General features: G+C 40.6%; 1 protein-coding gene and 1 long non-coding RNA gene across 4 annotated transcripts in view; one reads left to right on the forward strand and one right to left on the reverse strand.

Moving 5' to 3' along the window:
• ENTREP2 (endosomal transmembrane epsin interactor 2) overlaps positions 1 to 26489 on the forward strand; it is a 447722-nt gene that overhangs the window by 293374 nt on the left and 127859 nt on the right. The window contains exon 1 of one of the 3 annotated variants that reach the window (XM_087856722.1): positions 20977 to 21531. The exons of the other annotated variants lie outside the window; for them this stretch is intronic. Coding sequence (XP_087712848.1) covers positions 21094 to 21531 — 438 coding nt within the window. The 5' untranslated portion in view covers positions 20977 to 21093. Of the gene's footprint in view, positions 1 to 20976; positions 21532 to 26489 lie in introns of those variants that run through there. 3 annotated transcript variants of the gene reach the window in all.
• LOC123790773 (uncharacterized) lies at positions 17669 to 20913 on the reverse strand. Its single transcript, XR_006779194.2, has 3 exons — positions 20725 to 20913; positions 18679 to 18840; positions 17669 to 18047 (listed from the first exon to the last, which is right to left on the reverse strand). It is a non-coding gene; the product is annotated as an uncharacterized LOC123790773 (long non-coding RNA).

Here is a 26489-nt window from a genome sequence, read left to right on the forward strand (position 1 = left end):
GTAACAAATAACAGTGAGAGGATCTGCATATTGGAAATGTTTTGTGGAAGTCTCCTTATTTGTCAGCCAAACCTTTGAGGTGCTGTGAACTTGGTCCCCACATCAGAAGAGATGTGAGTTCTTCTCATTTCTCCACTGTGGGTGCCCAGGGCAGGTTTCTTCCCCACCGTTGACCTGTAGCTGCACCAGGACAAGTACAGTTATGTGCCTAGGCTTCCTCCCCTCGCCCCGCCAACCCCAGCTCAGTGTATCTGCCCTTTGTTAGCAGGGTGTGGGCTGTGGTTGAAGGCAGAGTTGGTTCGTTCTTCGCTCTGGCCACTAAATATTCGGGCCTGCCCCCACATTCCACATGCTTCTTTGAACTTCCAGAACCTGGGCAATAATCTGCTTCCAGGATTTGGCAGTCTTGCTTTGCCCTTCCTGTTTCCACCTGTTTCTTCATTCCTGGTCCTTACTCCTCACTCCCAAGGCTCTGAGCTCTGGTCTCCCTGCACTGACTATGCTGCCAGAAGGCTCTCGTTCTGCTGTGATTCAGCCCATCGTCTTTGGCTCAGGCACCTGGCCTGGGGGTCAGAGGCTTTTGCTGTCCGCCTGAGGCTGCAGGGCTCCCTGGTGACCACATGAAGGGGGCAGGGAGTGCAGGTCAGGCTGTAGGGAACAGTGAGATCACCCGCCCAGCATCTCTTTTCTGTCCTGCAGTTACTGCAAGAGCTCCCTGTCAGGACACCGTGGATGTATTGATTTGGATGTGACAACCAGCTTCTGGTGGACTGGAGGATCCCACTCCTCAGAGTACCCGGGCTTAGCTCAGGGGGTCCCACAGTCAGTCTGTCCCCATTGGAGAGTTTCAGATGTGCTGCTCAGCACTGCTCACTTCTGTGCTTCCCACTGTGTGACGAAAGCCATGCTTCAGGGAGAGAGTAAAGCCAAGGACAGAGAGATGGGTTTCTATCATTTCCAACCCTAAGGCCTACCTACCAAATACATACGTCCACCTCTGTTTTCTGTCCTCTTCAATCATGTTTGCCCCTCGTGAGGAAACTTAATCGAGAAAAAGCATCATGATAAGCAATGGTGGTTGTGCTGCAAATCATATAGACCGAGCCTGCTGGGGTGTTTTTGTGACAGCGTCATTGATACATGGTCTCTCGAACAGATTCTGTGTGCATCACTGCGGTAGAGAAAGCATCATCATTGTGTTTTAATACTAAGTAGTTCTGAGAAGCAGGAAACTTTGCTTTTTATCTTGTTTTCCGTGGTAAATGTATTTGACCTTCCCCTGGCATTTTATATAATCATGTATTCTAGAGAATACATAAGAGTGGAAAAGAAGTGAGAAATGTAAGAAGCATTATCCTCCCTCACTCTGTTTCTTTTTAGACCAAAATGTCCAGCTACACAATGGTGAACCTCTGCATTTTCCGATCCCAAAGTATATCCCTCCATTATGTTATTATACTTTTTTGTGTTTTGCAACATAATCATGTTAAAAGTCATGTATGAAATTAGGAACCCAAGCCTGTGATGGTTGGTATTCATATATTGGTGAAGTAACTTGTTAAGGTCCTCAAAGTGTTGGCAAAATTACAGTCAGGCCTCAGCTAGGTATGCTTTGAGTGATAGATGAGCTTTTTATTGAAGGTGGGGAAAATGGGATATAAATTATAGCACTCGAGGTAATGTCTAGTAGTAGAAAAGCAGAAAGCCATGAGATGGGAGCTTAGATTCTGTCCCAGTGTTTAGGTGGTAGACAGTTTCTAAGACCTCGGGGCTGCACTCTGTCTAGTTTTCAAAAGATAATAGTAACATTTCCTTTTGTTCTTTTAGCTGACATTTTAAATGAACTTTGAAGTTCTGGGAAGAAAAAACTCTATGTGAACCTAAATGTTTTGTTATTATTAACAGTGTCTACAATAAGCATTCAAAGTAAATACTCAATTAGTATCGTTTATCAGCATTCCTCCTGAAATACCAATAAAATGAAAATGAAGGAAATCGGGTGCCTGGATGTCTCAGCAGGTTAAGCGTCTACCTTCAGCTCAGGTCAGCTCCAGGGTCCTGGGATCAAGCCTTGCATTGGGCTCCCTGCGCAGTGGGGAGTCTGCTTCTCTCCCTCTCCCCCTGCCTCTCCCCTCCCTGTTCATGCTCTCTCTCTCGCTCACTCCCTCACTCTCTGAAATAAATAAAATCTTAAAAAAGAAAGAAAGAAAGAAAGAAAGAAAGAAAGAAAGAAAGAAAGAAAGAAAGAAAAGAATTTAAAAAAAATAAAAAAGACTCACACTCACAAAGAAGAAATGGGCAGATGGGAAATGGCAGCAGAATTTTGCAAGGATGAAAAGCATACCATTGCATGGGGACTGGCTTACCTTTCTGCTTCTCTCCACTCTGCCGAGTGCTGGGGGTGCAGGGTGAAGCCAGGAAGAAACAAGCTGACCTGTACCTTGTGGCCCTGAAAAGTCTTGGGGATTGGAGGTACTGGATGTTTCTGCAGACAGGGATGTGGATGGGGCAAAACGAGAGGATTGGTTTAACCTGTGTGATAAGAAGACACTCCCCCCACCGCCCGCCCCCCCCCCCCCCGCCAAGTGCCAAGCTGAGACTTACAGCTATGAAATTGTCCCTCTCCAAGAGTAGACAGAGGTTGAACCACAGAGACATTAGAGGGAGCTGGAGAGATGACAGGGACAGCTAAGGCAGGAGTGCGATGCCTTATGGGAACGAGTCAGGATGAGCTCGTCTCTGCTGCACTAAAAAAACAAACAAAAAAAGACCTTGAAATTTCAATGACTCAACATAGCAAAGGTTTGTTTCTTGCTCACAAAATGTCTCACATGGGCTGGGCAACTCTTCAGGGAGCTTTCTTCTGTGCTGTTAGAGAAGTATTGAGACTGCTTTTGTTTTGTGTCTGTACCATCTTATCCATGATCTGCACTCAGCTGCCTAGGGAGAAGAAAGGGAGTCCCCTGACTGATGAGTATCTCAGACTAGGTGTGACACAACTCTGCTGCTCCAGGCTTGGCCACATGGCCCATCCCCTCTGTGAGGGAGGCTGGAGCTCCCGCAGCATGCACGGATGTTCTGGGGACACACACTGTCTCTGTCACACAGGACTAAGTGAGGGTCTGGGGGAGAAGGGTGAGGCTGCACCTCCATCTGCCGTCTCAGACTCCCTATTTGCAGCCCCCAGGGAGCTGACTGCTGGTCTCAGGCATCCTCAGGCTGAAGCACGAAAAATCCACTGTCCAAGGGGAGAAGAAAATCATAGGTCTGGGGTGGTAGAGGAACCCATTAGGTGAGGCCCACTGGGAGACAAGCCCTTGCTGAGCATAGAGAGCTTCGATTAACATTTTAGCACCCTTTATGTGGTCACTGTTCAACAGAATTTCATTGAGCACCTTCTGTGTGCCAGGAAATGTTCTGGATACTGGGGATATAGCAATGAAAAGATAGACAAAATTCCCATTCTCGTGAAGCTTTATTCGAGTTCAGGGAGATGGAAAAACAGGCAAATAAATCATATGCCACATGCAGGTAAGTGTTAGAGTGAAAAAGGAAAACCAGGAAGCATATAAGGAATATGAGGAATGGGGTGGGCGGGCTATTTAATAGTGTGATGAGAGGCGCTCTCCTGTTCCTGAAGACGTGAAGGAGGTGAGAGTGAGCTGTGTGATCATGGCCTGGGAGGGCGTGGGGTTGGAGAACTTTCCAGGCAGAGGGACTAGCCAGTACAAAGGCCCCCAGGTGGAAATATGCTTAGCACACTCCAGGAACAGCAAGGAGAGGTGTGGCTGGAGGGGAGCGTATGAGGGGAAAGTAAAAAGCTTTGAAGTTAGAGGTGCAGCTGGGGACTAGCTTGTGTGGAGACTGGTGGATGATTTAAAGAACTTTGGTTTTTACCGTAAGTAAGGTTGGGACCTCTGTAATGGTGAGCAGAGGAAGGGCTTTTAAGAGGGTCCCTCTGGTACCTGTATCCTGGGAGGGCAGGGCACAAAAGCAATGAAGAAGGAATGAGATGCATTCATGTTGGTGCATTTAGATGTAGTTCCTTACTTCCTGTTGCTGTATCGTGTTCCACTGTGTGTATGTCCCACATTGTTAATGTCTTTTATTGTGGATGGACAGCTGGATTATGTCAAGTTGGAACTAATGCTGCTATGCACATTCACTTAGGCATCTTTTTTTTGTGCACTACCCAGAAGTGAAATTCTGGGGTGCATGGGTTCAGCTTTAGTAGATAATACCACATAATTTTCCACAGTGGTTGTTCCCATTTACATTATCCCCAGCAGAGTATGAGTGTTCCATTTTCCACCATTATCACCAATACTTGGTGTTGCCAGTGATTTTCCTCTGAGCCACATAGGGGGTGAATCATGGCATCTCACTATACTTTTATTCTGTATCTCCTTAATTATTAATGAGGCAGAATGCCTTTTCATATGTTTATTAGACATTTGGCTACCCTCCTTGGTGAAGTACCTGTAAAAGCTCTTGCCCATTTTCCATTGTGTTGTAGGTACTTACTTGTTTTAAGGAGTTCTTTATATATATTCTGGAAATAGGCCCTTTGTCAAGTTGTTTGTGATTTGTCAGACGGATATATATATATATATATATACACACAAACATAGATATACACACACACATTATCTTCTTCCATTCAGGGGCTTGCCTTTTCATCTCATAATGATCTTTTTGGTGTCTTGATTAAAATAAAATTTTCCTACCTCAAGGTCATAAAGATTTTTTCCTGTGTTATCTTTAGTTTTATTATTTTCCCTTTTGCATTGAGAACTCTAATTTACCTAAAGTTAATTTTTTTATAATCCAAAAATGTAGTTTCATTTTTCCACATGAATATCCAATTGACCTAGACCCAGTTATTCAAAAGACAGTCCTTTCCTCACTGCTGTGCAATATCATCCCTGTGATGGAGAAGTGTTCTTAAATCTATGGGTCACTTGCCTGATTCTCTGTTTGATCTTTTGGTCTTTTTGTCTTAAATAACTAAAACTTTGTAAGTAAATCTTGGTATCCAGTAAGGTAAGTACTTTGTTGTTCTTTAAGATTGTTTGGCTATTCATAGCCCTTTGCATTCTAGTATAAATTTTGTAGTCAGCTGGTCAAATTCTTTTTTTTTTTTTTAAAGATTTTATTTATTTATTTGACAGAGAGAGAGACAGCCAGCGAGAGAGGGAACACAAGCAGGGGGAGTGGGAGAGGAAGAAGCAGGCTGCTAGCGGAGGAGCCTGATGTGGGGCTCGATCCCAGAGCACCAGGATCACGCCCTGAGCCGAAGGCAGACGCTTAACGACTGCGCCACCCAGGAGCCCCTTGTAGTCAGCTTGTCAAATTCTACAAAGAAACTCTGCTAGAATTTTTGATGGGATTATAGTGGATCTGTATACAATATGGAGACAATTGACATCTTTACCACGGTGTGCTTTCCATCCTATGAATATTTATTTGGATCATCTTTAATTTCTTTCAATAATACTTTGTTTTATAAATTCCCGAATAGAGGTATTACATACTTTTCATTAGCTATAAATCCTATTTATCTATCGTAATTTTTTTGGCAGTGTTGTGCATAGTGATTAGTTATCTATCGCTGTGCTGCAAACACCTCAAAATGTCATGGCTTAGACGTCTACAGTTTATTATCCCTGATGATTCTGTGCATATCTGCTGGTCTTGCCTGGAGTCCCTCCTGTGATGGTGTTCAGATTATGGCTGGAAGGTGCTTGGCGGTCCCAGTGGCCTCACTTACATGTTCAGAAGTTTGATGCCACTGAAGTTGGGCCTGTCCTGTCATCATTCATCGTCTAGGTGGGCATCTGACTATGGCAAAGAGCACTATAAAAGGGAGTGTCCCAAGAGGACAAAAGCAGAAGATGCAGGCCTCTTCAGGCCCAGGCTCCAAAATCCACATGATGCAACTTCTGCCACGCTGTTGTTCAAAGCAAGCCACAAAGTCAGTCCACGTGTGAGGGGCTGGAAAAATTGTCCCCACCTCTTCATGGGAGAAGCAGCCACCCACATTACAGTACAAAAGGGCATGTGGGATCCATCTTTGGGAAAATGTGTTACAAAGGGCATATATTTTAATTCCATTTTCTGTCATTGAAAAATGGAAATGGAATTGATTTATGCATATTGATCTTATCTTCAACCACTTTGATAATTTATTAATTCTAATGGTTTATCTGTACATTTTTTTGAATTTTCTACATATAGAATCATGTCATTTGAAAAAGAAAAGACAACTTTTTTTCCAATCTTTATAACTTTTATTCCTCATCTCAGAGGAACTTTACAGTATTTCACAATGAAGAGTGATGTTTAATGCAGATTATTTGTAGTGATCGGTTAAGTCCCCTTCTATTTCCAGATTGCTGAGTTTCTTATTTTGTTAGTATTCTTTAAGATCATGAACAGATATTGAATTTTCTCCCTTCACTTTTCTTTTTTGAGATGACCGTATGAAAGAGCTCCTTTATGCTGTTAATAAGGTGACTCACCTTGATTGACTTTTGAATGTTCAGCCAGTTTGCTTTCCTGGATTGAATCAGCTTTCTCAATGCTGAATCTCTTGATTTTGTTTGTCAATGTTTTGTTCGGGGCTTTTGATTATATATTTGTGAGGGAGATTGGCCTTTTATCTTCATTTTTCAAAATGTCCTTGTCAGATTTTTATATTACGGTTATGATTTCTTATAAAACAAAATGGGAATAGTCCCTCTTTTTCTTTTCTGGACGCATTTATTTAAGACTGGTGTTATCTCTCATTTAAGGGTTCAGTAGATTTCACTAGTGAAGTTTCCTGTGTTGGGTTTTTTGGGGATTTTTTTGAGGGAAAATTTGGAATTACAGATTCAGTAGTTCCCAGGACTATTAAAACTTGGTACATGTTTCTTGTATAGCTTCTGTTTGGTTATGTTTTCCTAGGAATTTGCCCATTTCATCTGTTTTCAAATGTATTGGGGAACGTTAACATTAATATTCTCTTATCCTTCTAATATCTACAGGGATGTATCTTCCTGTTGTTCATACTGTGTGAGAAAACCATGAGGCTGGTTCTGGGAGTGTTGAAAGAGGTTGGAACCAGTTGCTGCTGCCAGGGCAGGGGGTATTGCTAGGACCTTACTGACCAGAAGAGCAAGCAAACAGGAAGAAGCAAGTCCTACCCCTTACCCCACTTTTCAGGTTACCCCACTGCCCCTTATTAGAAGAACCCAACAGGAAGCTACCTAACAGAAGAAAAACAGCTTCAGAAATCCAACCCCAGCCTAAAAGAGCAGTGGATTTGGAACAGAGAGATCATAGTTTAATAAACAGCACACCCTCCCACTGAAATATTTTCAGTGTCCTCTTGACCTCACTTCACCTGGATGAGACCCTTAGAATCATTTTTCTTTACACTCCATCTCCTGCCTCCTCCTATTCCTGGGATATGCTGAGATTGTTTGGGTCTAGGCTCTTAACAAAATCTTCCTTCTACTTCAAGAATCCTTATGAACAACTGTAGTACAATTTACATTCACATTATCATTGTCCATTAAGATTTTAAAATAAATATTACAAGATTTGTTCTATTGCTTATTAAACTGTTTTCACCTCTCATGGGTCCTTTTTTGACTTGGTTCTTTGGTGAGAGTATACTGGAGTATTCTGAGAGAGGACACCTGGGACACCTGCTTCCCACTCTGCAAGTCCCATAATCTACTCCTTTGTACTCACATAATAATAGCTTGCCCGGTAGAGAATTTTTGGATTACAAGTGAGAAATGGGATATTAGACTGATTGTTTCTAGAAACAAGTTAACTCTTTTTGTCTGGAAGCTTGTATGATTTTTCTGTTTTTGAAATTCAGAAATTTTAGCAGGATGGGTCTAAATTCTGCCTTTCCAGAGCCCTTTTAAATCTGAAGACTTGAGTTGCATTTCCTTTGATATAGTTTCTTTGCTTACTCTCTGTCATATGTTTTGTTTCCCCCAAACTTCTGTGATTTATATATTGCCTCCTGCTCTGCCCTTCATATCTTGATATTTCCCTTGTGATTGATTTTTATTCCATTAACTTTTGTCCTGTACCGTGTGACACATCTTTCACTTGAACCTTCTAAAATAGTGATTTGGTTTTCAGTGGGGACCATTCTCTTTTACAGTACCTCTACTAGAATTTTAAATTTAAAAACCAAGACATATCCTGTTGTAGAAGCATTTTCTTGTGCTCTAATAATATCTCCTTATGTGTTCTCATTATGTTTTTATTTGATAGTCTATTTTTGTTTCTTCTATTAGTTCTGCTCCGTAGTAGCCATCTGTTCTGGAATTTGGCTGTCTCCTTCTTTTAAACCAGTATGCTTCTTAGGTGTGCATGTGAGTTTGCTTTCCCTGCTCATTTTGCTAGGAGTTACCCCAATGCTGGTTTGGGCTCAGCAGGTGGCTGTGACAGGATCTCCTTTAAGGCCATGGTAGAGTAAGAGGAAGAGATGGAGGCAGGTAGGGTGGGACTGTTTTCCTTCTGTGGGGAAGGGAAAGTTGGGCTGGCAAACGACATTATCTCACTTTAGATATGGCAGGGGGAGGGGTCGGGATAGGGATGGTGTCCATTTTCAGAATCAGATAGAGCTAGATTGTCTTCAGGCCCACCCTGCAACTTCTCTTTCAATGGAGACAGCTGGGCAACACCTCAGGTAAGCCATACAGGCTCTCTGTCTCCTGCTCAGAAGCCCCCTGGGTTGCCCCCTCCAGCTTGGGATGGCTGCTTCTCACTCTGAGCTCTTCCAGAGATGCAGCCTTTCTCCATACTATCTTTGGTCTGTACAGTCTTACTGATTTTGGCTCTCTGTGCTAAGCATGTACCCTTATCAAAGGCCATGGGGAGCAATAGTAGGTCAACCTCTGGACACACCCCCACCCTAGGCATCATCAGTAGCCACAGGATGCAGAAGAACATGCAGCTGGCTGGCTGGCCTCACGCTCTCAGAGCTCAGCTGTCTCCTGGTCATCATCATATTAGGAACAGTTATAGGTGTGAAACAAGGCTAGATTTAGGGGTGCTGCATGAGTCCAGGCAACCAGATAGATTGACACTCCTGAAAACCTCCAGAGCCTCAGGTTATAATTTCCTGTCTTCTCTTTCCAAGAAAACTGGGGACCAAGTTTTTAGCATAGAGTAGGGCCTTAGGGGGTCAGGGACCAGCTATAGGCCAAGTGGTAAAGAACTGAAGATTCAGTCTCCTGGAGGATGGCCTTGGGAAGCTAAAATGCCAAGTCTATGACCTTGCTGGAAAGGGTGAATTGAGCAGTGGGAAGTTTATGATATCCTTTGAGGTTCTAGGGTATAGTGGGAGTAAACTCTTCAGTGGGGTACTCAAAAGGAACCACTGGCCGATGGGCATCACTCAAGCTAGGGTGATAGCCATGAAATAGGCGGATGCATCTATAGGACTGCCAAGCAAATTCTGCCTTGCTAACTTACAGACTCTAGATAGCTGGGCAAATCACAGATCTTCCCCCTTCGCAGGTCCTAGGTAAAAACCTAAATGTCTTTTTACCATGGAGAGGGAGGCTGACTGCCACTTGTGGTCTTGTACAACTACCTTCAGCAGCATTTCAAGCTGATATTCAAATGTCTACGGATCTCAGAGCTAGATGAAGGGGGTTGGCACATGGCCAGTGACTGGGAGCCCTGGCTTCACCAGGTAAAGTCTGAACAATCAACTGATATATTCTCTTTGTTGGGAGATGTCAGCTGGAATGCTTTGGGCTATAAGTGATATGAAACCCAATTCACAAAACCTTCAATGACAAAGGACATAAATTATCTCAAATAACAAGTTCAGAGGTGGGCTGCTCCAGAGTTGGTTCAGCAGCCTAAAGAAGTCATCCAAGAGCCACATTCTCTCCAGCTTTTCATTCTACCAGTTTCAATATTTTGATGTGTGGGTTTAGTTCTACTCATGGTCACAAGATGACTGCCACTGCTTGAGGCATTACATGCAGATATAAAATGTCTAGAAGAGGAGTTTTTTTCCTGTGAACCTCTTTTTGAGAGCCAGTAAACATTTCTCAGATGCGCCCCCCCACATACCACCAAAATATTCAATATCTCATTGGCTGAACTGGGTCACATGTCCACTCTTAAACCAGTCACTTGTTATGTGGGTTGTATAATTTATTTATAAGTTTAGAAAATATCGTCCTTGAGTAAGATTAATCAAATGAACATGTGAATGGATGTTAATATTAAGTGGCAATTGAATTGGGCTGAATTTCTGTAATTTGCCTAATAATCACACCTGGGCACAAAGGATTAAACATAAGCATAACATATATGTCCACATGAATTACTGTGTGAAATTTCCCAATATATAGTTTTTAAATGTCCAGAGTAATAACCACACTGAATTAGGTAATTTGCTTAGAAATAAATGTGAAAGAAAAGAAAACATGCATGAGTAGTATGAATCACTTGGATAATTATAAACAATTGAGCAGCTCAAGAAAATTTCATAAGGACATTTTTAATGACTGTATCCTAGGAAGCGGTTAATTAGCTAACATTTGCTTTTCCCACACCACCTCTCTCAAACCTGTGGGATTAATAAAATCTGAATTAAAAAAAATTTAAAGAGTCATAGCTTCTCAAGAAAGATGCCCTGGTTTATCCAGCCAGATGATGGGATGTTGTTGCCAGCTGTAAGAGGCAGGAATCCTTCAGAAAACCGAGCTCCTCTGCCTCTCATGCATTTAGGGCTGTCCTTCCCACAGTGGCTTCCTGGTTGCAGGAAGCAACATTGCAGTCAAGCCAGCTGGGTCAGACATGTAAGTAGGCAGCAGGCTCCCCTCTGCTCTTTCTTCCTTTCCAAATGCATGTGATTCTCACTTATGTGTGGGGCTTTATTTCTTCCTTGAATCACTTTCTCAACCACAGCACTGATTGATAGATGTTTGCTGTTTAACATATTTGTATTTATAAGGTGGTCATTTTTCCTTCGCGTTAAAACATGTGTTCTGTCTTACCCATTCTCTGTTTCTTCCTTCCCTGGGCCTTATCTGTGCCTCCTTTTGTCCAATTGAGACCAAACTTGTTTATTGCTCTGAATGCCATTCTTAATACTTTCTTTGTTTCAAGGCTTCTGAAAGCTCCACGTAACAGCCAAAACATCTCACGTATATGCAAGGAAAGCCTTAGAGAATAGGGGACTGAGTTTTCCTTTAATATGGAGTTTCTGAAGGTACCTTCTTAGAGAACTAGGAACTCTGTAACAAAAGAGGTGGCCAACTTCTTTATTTAGCAGGGTTGTCACATATGCCTTAAATGATTTACAAGTTTTCATGGAGATAGAGTAGCGATCAGTCTTTTAATGCTCTAAGACAAGTGAACGGAAGTAAGAGTTCTGGTTGAGCGCAGGCTTTGCTCATTTAAAAGTTTTCATACTAAGAAAGGCAACGATCATACCTTTTCATCCAGATGGGCGAGAGAAAGTCCGGGTAAGAGAAAGGGTTTCCCATGTACAAAGGACAGAGGATCTGACTTTCTTGTTCCCTCTAGGTAGAAAGATACTTTAGATCAATTCTTAGTCTTTGAAAATACTCACTTGACTATATGAATTGAAAAAACAATTGTTGTTAGTCGAAGAACATCTTTTTCTACCAGATGCGCAGCATTTCAAAAGATGTACTTGGAAATCTGGTCAGCCAAATGAGTGGACAGAACCCCAAGATCAATGAGGTGACATGTCTCACCTGAATCATGCTCACATTTCCAGATACTACTTTTTTCCTCTAGATTTTATTAAGTTTCATGATCCTAATATAGTCCTCATTGTTCCCAGTTGTCATAATTAAGAAACTGTGGGAACTAAATTCAATTCATTTAGTGGAATATAGCTTACTAAAGTAATGACATCCAAGTAAGAGAGACCATGTCAAACTTGGGCCCAATGAGGAGCAGATGTCTACCTAATGTTGTGTGTGACTTGCTTATTAATCCATTGTATGTGTCTGAACAGCTTTTTGAGGGAGGGTGGGTGTGTGGGAGGGGGTTGCTTTATTTTTTATTGCACTAGATCTTGCCTTCAGTTCAGCGTTGTATGAGGAAATAAAAAATGAGCCTGTAAAACAAAGATTTAGTTTAAAATCATATATCATAAATACACCTATACACACTTTTGCAGATGTTAACTGATTTTGCATTTTTGTAAATATCCTGCATTAAATTATACATATCGCAGTACGCTTAATTGAGAAGCCATTTTCACAGTAAGGTTGATACATTTTGATATGGTAGATCTCTTTGCGATAACAGGTACTTGTTCTTGCTCGTGAGTGGGAAGAGGCAGTTCTGAAAGCATTGGATCATGATGCGTGCACAACTGACTTTATGGCCTATTTTTGATTTTTGCCCTTCTCTCAAGAATATCCAAGGGCCAAGCATCCCCCCAAAACCCCCCTTTGTCTGGTGTCTCTGTTGCAGGGTGGCAGGAAGCAGCAGGAACAAGCAGAGCCCCCATTTCCTCAAGATATTTGGCTGCTGTTAAAGATTCATTCCCAAGTTTTAAATGGAGACCTCCACTTGTCCTAGAAGTCACAGAATTGTGTCACTTCAAGAAAAATAGAGCCAAGTTAGGAAATTTATTGTTTTACCAGCAGATGCTCTGGGAAACTCAGGATGCTCCAGTATACTGACATCTAATAAACGAGGAACCAGCCGTTTCTTTAAATGTTACTTTCAGGAGGGGCTTCCTATTTCCTTTTCAACATGTGTGTATGATTTCTGATTTACAATTCTTTCACGTGTGTGTGTATGTGTGTATGTATTTTATTAAGGAGAGAGAGAGAGAATCTTAAGCAGGACCCATACCCAGTGCAGAGCCTGATGCGGGGCACGATCTCACAAACCTGAGATCATGACCTGAGCCCAAATCAAGAGTTAGACGCTTAACTGACTAAGCCACCCAGGTGCCCCTAGAATTCTCTCATGTATTAATAGTATTTTACAGCTGAAAGAGTTTGCCTAACTCAGCCCTGCCTTTCTGTAGGCGAAGAGACTAAGACCTAACCAGTGAGAGGTCTTTCAGGACCCAGAGGAAATTGATGGCAGAGGAAGGATGAAACTGTGTTCCATAAAACATGTAGCATAAAGATATTTGTTAGTTGCCCAAAATATAAACATCTTTGTGCTAATGGAAAAAAAATCATTATTTCAACAGTAGACTCTGCTGCGTTTTAGTTTAACTTTTTAATTAACAATTCTTTCTGTTGCTGTTGATCCAGAAAGTCTGGGCGCCCTAACTGCATGCATTTGATGGTTCTCATTACTGTTTTCTTAGTCTTCTTTTCTGTTTCATCTCATTATACTTCAGAAGGAGCAGCTTATTCAAGATTCTTCAGCTTGGCCTTCTTCAGGTTCTTTTTAAAACAGGTTTATTAATACATAATATATAAAATTCACTTGTTTAAAGTATACAGTGTTTTTTAGCAGACCTCAGAGTTATGCCACCATCATTATCTAATTTTATCACATTTTCAATAACCCCAAAAAATCTCATACCCTTTAGCAGTCACTCCCCATTCCCCATGATAAAACTGTGTTCCACAGAAGCTGTACCATTTTACATTCCCACCAGCAATGTCTGAGGTTTCCAATCCCTCTGCCTCCTTGCTAACACTTGATATTATCTGCCTTTTTTGTTTAGAGCCATTCTGGAGCGTGAAGTAGTATGCCATTACGGTTTTGATTTGCATTTCCCTAATGACTAATCATGTTGAACATCTTTTCATGTGATTAGCCATTCTTACATCTTTGGAGACATGTCTATTCAAATCTTTTGCCCAGTTTTACAATTGGATTTTTGTCTTCTTCAAGTTCCAAGAGTTGTTTACATGTTCTGCATATGTGTCCCTTATTAGATACATGATTTGCAGATAATTTCCCCAAGAATGTGTAGATTGCCTTCTCACTTTCTTGAGTATCCTGGACACACACAAGTTTTTAAGTTTGATGAAGTACAACTTATCAATCTTCTTGTTTATCATGTCTGCTTTTAATCTCTTATTTAAGAGGTCATTGACAAGCCCAAGGTCATGAAAATTCCCTCCTATGTTTCATTCTAAGAGTTTTATAGTTTTAATTCTTACATTTAGGTCCATGATCCACTTTGAGTTAATTCTGTATGTGGTATGAGGTCAGGGTCCAATTCATTCTTTTGCATGTGGATATCTATTATCCCAGCACCATCTGTTGTTACCCCATTGAATTATCTTGGTCCCTTTAAAAAAAAATCTGTTAACCATAGATGCATGGATTTACTTTTGCACTCTCACTTCTGCTTCATTACTCTCTATGTGTATCAGTTTACCAGAGCTGCCATAACAAAAATACCACAGACTGGGTGGCTTAAACAACAGAAATTTATTTTCTAACAGTCTGGAGGCTAGAAGTCCAAGATCAAACTGTTGCTAAGTGTGGTTTCTCCTGAGCCTCTCTTCTTGACTTGCAGACAGCTGCCTTTTCACTGTGTCTTCACGTGGCCTTCTCTTTGTGTGCACACATCCCTGATGTTTCTTCCAGGGATGAAGAAGGACGGTGCCTTCTGAGAGCATCAGTCTTACTGGATTAGCAGCCCACCCTAAAGGTTTCATTTTAACTTACCCATTTAAAGAGCTTATTTCCAAATTCAGTCACATTCTGAGGTACTAGGGATTGGAACTTAAACTTATGAATTTGAGGAGGAGGGAGATACAATTCAGCCCATAACAATATGTCTGTGCTTGTGCCAGTACCACACAGCTTTGATTACCATAGTGTTGTAGTAAGTTTTGACATATTGTAGAAGTGTGAGGAAGTGTAAGTCCTCCAACTTTGTTTTTTTAAGTGTTTTGTCTATTCTCGGTTCCTTGAATTTCCTTACAAATTTCAGGATCAGCCTGTCAATTTCTGTAAAAAATGCAGCTGGAATTTTGATAGGGATTGTCTTCAATTCATTTTATATAGTTAGATTTCATTTGCTACTATTTTGATAAGGATTTTGCATCTGTATTCATAAGGGATGTTGGTTTGTAGTTTTCATGTAATGCCATTGTTTGGTTTTAGTGTCAAGATAATACTGGACTCAGAATGAGTTGGGAATTGGTTCTTCAGTTTTCTGAGTTTGTAAAGAGTTGGTTACTAACTCAGTCTTTATTTGTTGCAGGCCTATTTATATTTTCTATTTCTTTTAAAATCTGTGACTTTCTAGGAACTTTTCCATTTCACAAAATTTATCTAATTTATCTAATTTGTTGGTATATAGTTGTTCATTGCTCATAGCCTTCTCATAATTTTTTTTCAAGGTTGGTAGTGATATTCCCTCCTTCATTCCTGACTTTATTAATTTGGGTGTTCTTTCTTGGTCAGTGTAGCTCTTTGTCAGTTTTACTGCTTATTTAAATTCTTGGATCACCTTTAATGAGCTGTTTTCTTATTTCACCTGTGCCAGGTTCTGCACTTCTCTTTCCTCTACAGATCATGCTTCTGGAGTTGCTGGTAAGTAGGCTGGCAAGTGATGAGAGGCCCAGAAGTTTCTGGCACAGCAGACTTCACTTTTATGAGCCACTGTGAATCAAAGAGCACACTGTTTACATGTCTCCGGAGGCACCATGAAGCAGCCTCTTGGAATCCAGGCTCAAAGGGACTGAAACTGCTCAAGGCCTCTCCCAACATCAAGGCCTGATAGCATTTGACCTGCAAGACTTCCTCTGAGGGCAATTAGCAGCCTGGCCAGGCTCTTGAAGGACTAGCCTCAGAAAGAAGACAGCTGTAGTCTCTCTCAGAAGGGAGACATGGGTTTTTGCCAGCTGAATACCCATAAGTACCACATGATCCTGGGTCTTCCCAGGCCTTGGGAAGGGGCAGGCTTTCTCCTTACCAGGTACCTAAGCTCTCACTTGCATCTCAGGGAGGAAGATGACTTGTATACTCTCCTATGCAGATTTTGGAAAACCCATGGCCTTTGTGTCCTCTCCAGCCTTGAATGCATGCCTGCTTTAGTTGTTGATTTAGCTCAAGGGAGGGAACTAGGAAGGAGAGGGGATCAGAGACAAGGGGTCTGTGCATATCCACCATCTGCCCAGGATTCCTACAGCCATCCCTAGAGTACCTCTGAGTATTATTTCTGTTTTTCTGTTTATAATTGTTGTCTCCTTCAGGACCACCAGTTATGCATATATGTGAGGTTTTTCTTGTCTGCCTTCAGTATTTTCATATTTTTCTCATTCACTTCTTTTATTCTTAATCCATTTCAATTTGTTCAGTTTTCTCAAAAGAACTTACCTGTCTTTCCCCTCTTTATTAGCCTTGTCCATTCTCCTCCTTGATGCCCTTGCCCTGTGAGTATACCGCTGTTCTAGGCTAAAGTGAAACCTAGAAGAAAAGAATGAGGCTTCTGTCACCTTGAACGGTGTGGCCTATGGGGAAATACTTCGTGTTAAATATGGAGAACACAGCTACTCTAGAATAACAAATACTTGAAAATATGTTCTAGGTTTTCTGAAATTTCTTTCTGCAGAGTAGCAGATGACTTTCTCCATCTCTTAGATCTCTGAGTTGGCTTCACCATGAGGCAGGCTATGCCCAAGCAAACGCAAAGGTTGCTAGGCTTACATCACCACTCAGCGTGTTGGCTTGGAGAAAGAGAACATATGTGAACCTCTGAAAGGATGCTGACTGGACTTTTGAACCAGTCGCTGTGGCTGGCCTGCATCTCGTGCACTCAGGAAAGAAAGGTAGAGCCTTACCTAGGTCTCCTAGAGATGGGAAGAAGCAGTTCCTGAAAGGAAAAGATGCAGAACAAGAGGCAAAAACAAGCAAACAAATTTCTTGGCCACTATTGAGACCTTATGTGTTTGTAATTTTATTACTTAATACCTTAGTGATTTTCATAAATGAAAGGCCCTGGATAACTGGAAGGTTTGTATTCTTGAAAAGAGTTTGAGGTGTTTCTGGGCTAAATGGCTGCAGTGCTTGGAATGAGCTATCTCATCAAGCTACATCTCTCCACACTTCCACCGGCCAAGGAAAGCTCTGTTGCCACTTAAGGTATTCTTCCATGAGGGACAAAGTGTTATCGAGAAGTCCTATTGTGTGATTTAACCTGTATGCATCTTTGTTACGAATGAGTGGACACAAGGGATTTTATTGCAACCATTAAAGTATCTGGATCCTTTCCTTCCTATCTACTCACCAAAATAGTATCTGCCTCCCCCACTCCAACTCCTTTGCTCACATGCTACACCCTGTCCCACTTTCTTTCACTGGAAAAGGCAGTGAAGCTGTTTGTATATGGTGGCTGCATGCTTTTATCATTGCTTTTCTCCCCAGAAAGCCCTTACCAGCTTTTTGCACTAGGCTGCTGACAGAAAATTCAAAATCTTTCTCTGGTTCTGCAAGAAATACCAGGGAATGAAGAGGAGAATCCAATAGATAATAAAGATGATTAGAGCTTGTTGGCAGTCATTTGCTACCAAGGAGATGAAATAAAGCAATTAATTACTCAGAGACTTCTAAAGAGCAAGTGGTAACTGGTAGGCATTTCTTTGTTCAATGCATCTGAAATCTTAGCTAGCTTAATTTTGCCTCAAATAATTTTTCCTTCTTTTTCCTTTTGGGTCTAGAAATAAAAGTACTGAGGTCATTAACATAAGCAGAAAATGTTTTTCTTTTTGAACCACTTGTCTTTACTACTTCACTGGCTGAACAAAGTCACAAATGTCATATTCAAGTCACACTGAATTTACTGAAAATTTGAATGTGTATAACTGCTAGGGCATGGTGTCACTGTGAAGTTAAAATCATTGAGAATGTATTTCCCATTTATCTCCCAGACAAGACAATCAACACTGAATTTCATTTTTAAAAGAAAATAATTTTAATAGCACCTTAATACGTTTCTTTCCAGACCTTTTTCTCATTTTTGTGTGTACAAGTGTTTCACTGCAGTAAACATCTTTCTACATACAGCTTTTTAGAGTCCTCAGATATGTTCCTTGACATAAACCCTGTGGAAAGAAGCAAACTGTAATCAACTACCCTGTCCCAGCCTTGTGCTAGGTACTTGGCAAACCTATCTCATTAGTTCCCTGATGTCTGGGTTATTATAGTAGTCCCCCCTTACCAGTGGTTTCACTTTTCGCTCTTTCAGTTACTCTTGGTCAGCCGTGGTCTGCAAGCAGATGATCCTCCTTCTGACATATTCTCAGGTCAATAATAGCCTAACGCTACATCACAGTGCCTGTGTCATTCACCTCACTTCATCTCATCATGTAGGCATTTTATCATCTCACATCATAAGAAGGGTGACATTTTGAGAGAGACCATATTTACACAATTTTAATTACATATGTTGTTATTAGTGTGCTATTTTATTATTGGTTATTGTTTTTAATTTCTTACTGTGCCTAACTGATAAATTTTATCATAGGTATATATGCATGTATTGGAAAAAACATAGTATATATAGGATTCAGTGCTATCTGCAGTTTCAGGCATCTATTGAGGGCCTTGGAACGTATCCCCTCTGGATAAGGAAAGACTACCGTAATCTCATTCTGTTGATTTGGAAACAGGAAGGAGTGTCAGTAGCTCCCCCAATGTCACAGTTTTCTAATCGAGGCCCATCTAACTCCATACCTTTGCTTTTTCAAGGACACCATATTTATGTTCTCTCTGCTTCAACATATGGTTAAGAGCAGTGTCTGGAGGCACAATGTCTTAATTCAGAACCAGATCCATCACTTATTTGCTGTAGGACTCCAAAACAGTTAATATTTTCCTCCGTGCCTCAGTTTCTTCCTTTGTGAGAAGAGAAACACAATAAACACACAGGTCTCATAGGGTTGTCGTGGTGATTAAATAAAGTAATACATGTAGACCACTTAGAACAGAGTCTGACCCAGTTACCTTTGTAATAACTGTCAGCTGTTGTTTGTATGTATTATTATTACTGTTAGTGTTGTTATTACCATCATCATCACAATAGTTTTTCCCCAAACACCCATGGCTTTCCATGTCCTTCTAAAATGGAGGGTGGTCTGGATGACTTCTCCATGCGATGCCTAAAGTTCATTCTAATACTATTATTATATGTCTGTATTTTCTCACCTGCATTCTCCTGGGCACAGTGTAGAAGGTGTTTTAACCAGTATCTTTTCTGACCTATTTTGAGTATGACAATCTGCTGAGTTAAGATGCTGCTGAAGGACACTGAAGATTTATACTGAAAATGTAGCCTAATTGTTGACAATGGTTTTCATCTCATTTTCCATTTCTCTGTTATCTGTTGGTTGCTGATTTCTTTCTCTTTCTTTCTTTCTTTCAACTCAGGGTAAAACTGATCCTACTGGAGGGAACTTTTGCAGAATTCTTGATTGCAGGAAATTTAACATAAGTCCAAATTTGTAAGGAAAATGAAGATGAATTTTTCTCATTGTAAAAAAAAAATGAATGCCTTGATGATATATTTGTTTTTCTTAGTAGGTTTTTGTCATTAAGATTGATGCTTGAGGATATATTGTTAGATCTTGTGTGGGACAGAAAGTTATTACTCATAGTTTACCAGATTTTAGCATACTTGCATCACAACATGGAATATCATTTTACATTTAGATTTGCAGTTCCAGTGCCATTATCAGATTGCATTTTCATATTGAATTACAAACAAAAATTTTGTTACTAACACTTAATGAAATTTTAATAAGGTTGTGTTTTGATGCTATTATTCAAATAATGTGTTTTGAATTGCTTTCCTTTGAATATATTTGCATTAAAAAGGAACTCAATTTGATTTGGTTCTTTGAAGTTTTCCCACTTTCTGGGCAGCTTTAAAAAGACAAAGTAGGAAATTCAGTTTCTTCTCAGCAAGTCAGTAAATAGAAAAGGAACACATTTGCTAAGATCTGCAGAAGTAATGGTAGCAGACTGCAGATGGTTTGAGTTAATGAAATGACTCATGTTGGCTATTAAAGCTGCACAATTAAAAATATATATACAAAGTACGCACATCACAGATTATGAGGAATGATACCCCTGGGTTCTCCTTTCTTTCTCATTGAGCCCTAAGGCTAAGATATTAAAAATTAAGAAATTTAAGAGATTCACATTATTGCAGTTCTTGATCAGTGATGCCCAAAATTAAATGGGAATCTCTTGAGAGAGCACGTTTCTGTTTGTAGCATTCTTCTTAGCCATTTCTGCTAAAATTGTTGTGGGCCCAAGGCAGCAAGTTTTTTCCAAAAGTTAGAAGCAAGATGATCTCATTGTAACGTGCTTTATGTGGTGATTTTGTCCTGGTTGTCTAGCAGAGGGAGTTTAATGCATAGACTATAAATAGTGAAAGAGTGAAAACGTGTTAAACGGTCCTGCTTGCAAGGCAAGCCTGCTTTTACCAAACATTCGTTTTTAATAAACTCTTAGGGGCATTAGAGAAAGTAACTGGTGGTAAATGGTTATGAGGGCTTGAACCTGAGCCGAGGGGAGGGAGTGGCGCTGGCAAACCAAGTTAGGAGTCACCTGGGTCTTCTTTTACGTCGTTTTGCGTAGAAGGAAATGCTTTTACTTCACTTTCACGCTCTTACCTTCCTCACCTTCCTTTCCCACCTCACCTTCCTTTTCTCCCACATTTAGACGTCGAGTTCCCTCCACCTAAAAGTATTCGCGACTTTAATACTTAATACTCACTTTCTATAGTACTTGCCTGAGCCCGTGTGGTCCTGAACTTAGCCGCACACTTGCTTAGTTTTGGTTTCTGTTCTCTACTTGGGTGGTTTGAGGAGGACAACACTTTATAAGAACCACGGCTTAGTATTCCGCCGCTTTCCGCCAACGCGCCGCGGCCGGGCAGTCGCCCCCGACGCAACGCGCAGTCTCCGCCGACGCAGGCGCGGTCTCCGTGATGCAACGCGCGCCCCCTCTGGCCCCGCCCAAGGCCGCCCAGAAGTGCCGCGCGCCAACCCACAATTCCCGCTGCGCGCTGCGAACCTGCTGCCGCCGCTGCCGCTGCTGGTGCCGCCGCCGCCGCCGCCCGTTACGGCTCCCGTCGCCGGGGACATGTTGCAGAAACCGAGGAGCCGGGGCCGCCCTAGCTCCCAGGCGGAGAGGGACTGGGGCCGCCGCGCCGCCGAGGAGGCCCCGAGCACCTCCCGCGGGGCTGGCAGCTCCCAGGAGGCCCGGAGCACAGCATCGCAGGGCGCCCGCCGGGCCGAGGCCTCCCCCGAGGTGGGGCCCAGGTCCCCGCAGCAGCTGGAGCTGAAGGTGGCCGAGCTGGTGCAGTTCTTGCTGATTAAGGACCAGAAGAAGATCCCGATCAAGCGCACTGACATACTGAAGCACGTCATCGGGGACTACAAGGACATCTTCCCTGATCTCCTTAAACTGGCTGCCGAGCGCCTCGAGTACGTCTTCGGGTACAAGCTGGTGGAACTGGAACCCAAAAGCAACACCTACATCCTGATCAACACCCTGGAACCGGTGGAGGAGGATGCCGAGGTGAGAGGCGATCAGGGCACTCCCACCACCGGTCTCCTGATGATTGTTTTAGGTCTCATCTTTATGAAGGGCAATACCATCAAGGAAACGGAGGTCTGGGACTTCCTGCGCCGCTTAGGGGTGTACCCCACAAAGAAGCATTTAGTTTTTGGGGACCCAAAGAAACTTATTACCGAAGAATTCGTGCGGCAGCGTTACCTGGAGTACCGGCGAATACCCCACACTGATCCTGTAGACTATGAATTACAGTGGGGCCCGCGAACCAACCTGGAAACCAGCAAGATGAAAGTTCTAAAGTTTGTGGCCAGAGTCCATAATCAAGACCCCAAAGACTGGCCAGCACAGTACTGTGAAGCTTTGGCAGATGAGGAGGCCAGAGCCAGACCTGAGACAGGTGGCCCAGCCCCCTCCTCTTGAAGTCTGAGGCAGATTCAGAGGGACTCCTGGGGAAGGTCAAAGGCACTGGGTGAAGGGGTAGGGGTGGGAGGGAGCATATTTCTGTAACGCTTAAATGTGTATGGCTTTAGGATGTGTTCTCAAAGTTCCATTCTCTTTTAATATTGTAAATTATTTGGTTCCAAGTTTTCACTTTTAAAAATACTAGGAGAGGATTTTTGTTTCGATCTGTTTTACCGTTGTATATTTTGGCATTAAAATTTTGCTAGCATTTATACAACTGGAAAACTTTGTACCATGATCTGGAACAGGTATTTAAAAAAGAACACATCGGTAAATTGCTTTGGCTCCAAGAAAATAAAAAGAAGTGGTTATTATCTGGTCTCTTAACTACCCCAGTTTGTAAGTTAAAATAAAAGCCTTTATAAATTAAAAATAAAAATGTAATTGTGTATATCCTTTTTTACCTTAAGACATCTATTTTATATTTATATGTTTCCTATGTATATAAGCATGCATCATCTAAGTAATGTACATATTGTATTTTCTCCGAATAGCAATTTTTTAAATATTCATAATTATCACTCAGCTCTGTGATTAACCATTTAGTGCCATTTAGTTTTTTTTTCCCCTTTTTTTGCTGCTATAGTTGTAATAAATAATGTGTCTTTGAAGCAATCCAGCATTGTGCATTTTTCAGTCATGGATCATGAGATACTAATTTCATGCCTCAAACCAGCATCTTAACATTTTTTTCTTGCTACATATTAAGGTAAACAGTGTTTTGTAGAAGTTGGCTTACTTTTATATGTGTGTGTGCATATTGGATCACGATCTAAAATAGAAAATATTTCTCACTGAGTACAAAAAAAGTGGATAAAACTGTTAGTTATTAACCATGCCTACTTGGTTCAGATCCTGGCCTCACGTAACTAGCTATATGAATTCAGGCAGGTTACTTGTATACAGATGTTTCCTCACCTGTAAAATGAGCTGATGATGCTTGTGCTGTGTGTGATAATGTGATTAGATTTTGGAAGTATATATAAAGTTCTTGGTACAATGTCTGGTGTGGAGGATTTCAGTTGTTAACTTTGTTCCTTCACTTTTTAAATTTGTTTTTTAATCTTCTTGGTCTGGAGTAGTTAAGTGTTTTGTTGGGTTTTTTTGCTTTTCAGGTTTTCTCTCCTTATCTTCTAAATTACAGAGTAGGAGTTATTGGTTTAAAAGTTAAGTCCATATTCTACTAGCCTGAGTCTATTCTGTGGTGCTTGGAAAAACATAACTCATGGTGTATGGTGAGTGTAGCCCATATAAAGAAGAGTAGGACAGTTAGACAAAAGATCCCCCCTGGGCTTGAGAGCTAACTATAGTGAAAGGGTATGGGTTTTGAGGTTGTCTGACAAACGGAATTTGAATTAGGGCTCATGCTCTGTCAGCATGGTGATTCAGGGTAGATTTTAAGTTCTCTGAATTTCAATTTATCTGTAAGATGGGAAAAACAGTAACTATATCATAGTTTGTTACATGGATTAAATGAGTCCAAAGTAAAGAGCTCCCAGTCTCCCATTGTATTCCTCCATAGCCTCTGGCAAAATGCCGTTTATATTCAGAGATTCAACAAATAATTTATTCAGTGGGTGAATAAGCATAATTGTTTGAGAAGGTACTACAAATTGACCCTGAAATGAGATAATTTACTTTAGTTAAAAAAAAAAAAAAGTGGATTTGATCAACCCTGGGCTAAATGCCTTCTAGAAGAGTCTACGGTGGGTTTGTAGTGGTATGGAAGAATGTGATAGGTTACTGTGTTTTATTTCATTCTCTTGAATTGAAATTTGCATTTATTTCATCAATGGAATATAATTGGTCCTTGAAGGCATTTCTTCTTGGTTTGCATTTTATTTCATTGTATAAATTACCTTGTGACTGAGCATCCTGCTCACTGGTCCCTTACCTCACTCACTGCTTTGCCTTCTGGAGCGTTTTAGCACTGGTGTTTTCATCTGTGTGGTGAAGATTATCACTACCCAGAACCCACGATCAGTTATGTCTGAGTCGATCTCTTCTCCCACTCCCACACTTTTCCATACAGATGTTAACAATTTACCTTTAATGAATTACCATTTTTTTTTTTTTTTTTACTTTTTTGGAATTTTTATTTATTTATTTTAAGCAATCTCTACACCCAGCATGGGGTTTGCACTCACCATACTGAGATCAAGAGTCGCATGCTCTTCCTATTGAGCCTGCCAGGCGCCCCCAGATTTTAAAATGTAAGATACTATAGGCCAGATGAAGCCCTATGTCTTTTCTTTTTACCCATCCCAGAGGTGTCAAGTTTGTGGATATCATTCCATTGTATGATTTAACACTCTTACACACACACACACACATGTGTGAACAATATATAGTATTGTATGAACAATATATATGAACAATATATAGCAGTATTTTGTGAGCTTTTATCGCTTCTATAGGGGGCATTATACTATACTTTTGCAACTTGCTGCTTTAACTCACCTTGTTTTTGATGTTTAGCCACAAAGGTCTGATTTATTCTTTATAGTTGTTTTTCATGTGGAGAAAAAGTAACACTTTGTTTATCCATTTCCTAGTGGTTGGACAGGTTCTTTCCAATTTTTTGCTCTTTGCCTGCGGTGTATAGTGACATGTGTGTTTCTCTAGCCAGAAATAAAGAGCAATCATGGGGCCTTGCCAAATTGCTCCTGAGTTTATGTTAAGTTACATTCTACCAACATTTTAGAGTTCTTTTTCGCTGACCCCCCCCTTATGAAAGTTAGGCCCTTCCAGCCCTACTGTGGGTATGTAGTGATAATTTATTAACTTGCACCTCTAGTTTACTAGGGACATTAAGTATCCTTTCTTTCCTTCTTTCTTTCTTTCTTTCTTTCTTTCTTTCTTTCTTTCTTTCTTTCTTTCTTTCTTCTGCCATCAAGTTTTATATCTGCTAGGCTTTTTCTATTTTTTATTGATTTGTAAGATTTCTTTATACGTTCTGCATTTTAATCCATTGTCTGTTATATCTAATGCAAATAGCTTGCCGCATTTCACTTTTTTTTTGGTCATGCAGATGATTTAGTTTTAATGCATCAAAACCATCAGTGTTCTATATTTAAGGGCTATGCTTTTTGTGTAGTGCTTTAAAAAAAAGTTTCCCTAATCCTAATAACTGTTAAAAATTTTTGACTTTCACATCTATGTTTTTAATCTGTTTTTGTATATGATATGAGGTATGGATATAAATTTCATGTTTTTCCTATTTGGACTGCCTAGCACCAACTTCTCATAGTTTATCCACACTGATTTATAATACGGTTTCTATTATATGCAGTATCTCACATATAAATACATTTTGGCTGGGACTAAATTGATTTATTTGCTATCCCTTTGCCAATACCATGCTATTATAACTCTATAGCACCATAGTATAGGGTTTTTTCTCCTTTTCCAATTCTTATACCTTTTATTTTGCTCTTGACTCTTGCATTGGCTTGGAACTGCAATACATTCTTGAAAAGAAGTGTCAGCAGCAGGCCTCAAGGATGTTCCTGATTCCCTGTTCCTGATTTTAAAGGAATCATTTTTAAGGTTTTGTGTCAGCTGTGTTTGCTTTTAGTTTTTTTTCCCCATAAATATCTTTACTTGTATTTTTAAATTTCCCCCCTGTTCCTAGCTTGCTTAGAGATGTGTAGAAAAACTATGAATAGCTTTTTAAATTTGTATCATGTTCTTTATTAATTTGCTAATGTGATTACGTTTTTATTTTTACTCTGTAAATTCAGCATGCTTTTTAATGTAGTTTAGTGTAGTAACACTGATAGGTTTTTCTGATATCTAGCAATCCTGGGACAAATCCTCTTGATGATACATTTTAAAACATTTTTTTTAATTTGCTAAAAATTATAAATTTTGTATTTGGTAATGGAAATTAGCCTATAATTTTCCTATATTGCATTATTGGCTTTTTTTTTTTTTAATTTCTATCCATACTTACAGAAAAGTTGCAAGCACAGTGCAAGGAATTTTATCCCCCCCGCCCCAGCTATTTGCATTAGTTACCATGTTTCTTTAGTCTCCTTCAGTCTGCAAACAGTTCCTTAGTCCTTCCTTGACTTTTTGATATTGACACTTGAGGACTACAGGCTGTTACTTTGTAGAACATCTGCAGGTGGGGTTTGTCGCTCTTGCTTTATGATCACATTCGAATCATGCATCTTCGGCAGTTATACCATAGAAGTGATGCTGTGTTTTCCTCTTTGGGTTCTATCAGTGGCAACAAAATTTCAATTTGTCCTGTTATTTGGTAGTTTTGATCAGTTTGATTAAAGAGGTTGTTTTTGTTTTTGTTTTTTGCCATTCCCCTCCACTGTAAAATTGTCTGCTTCCCTTTGTAATAAATGAGTAAGTCATGTGGAGACACTTTGAGACTTTGTAAATATTCTATTTCTCACCAAATTTTCGATTTATTCATTGTTTTTATCCGTGTAGACTCATGGGTTACAATCTTTTACTATCATTTCTTTTGATACTCAAATCAT

The sequence above is a fragment of the Ursus americanus genome, chromosome 28 (genome assembly GCF_024610735.1).
Source record: "Ursus americanus isolate L20-20 chromosome 28, mUrsAme1.1.p, whole genome shotgun sequence".
NCBI classification, from domain to species: domain Eukaryota; kingdom Metazoa; phylum Chordata; class Mammalia; order Carnivora; family Ursidae; genus Ursus; species Ursus americanus.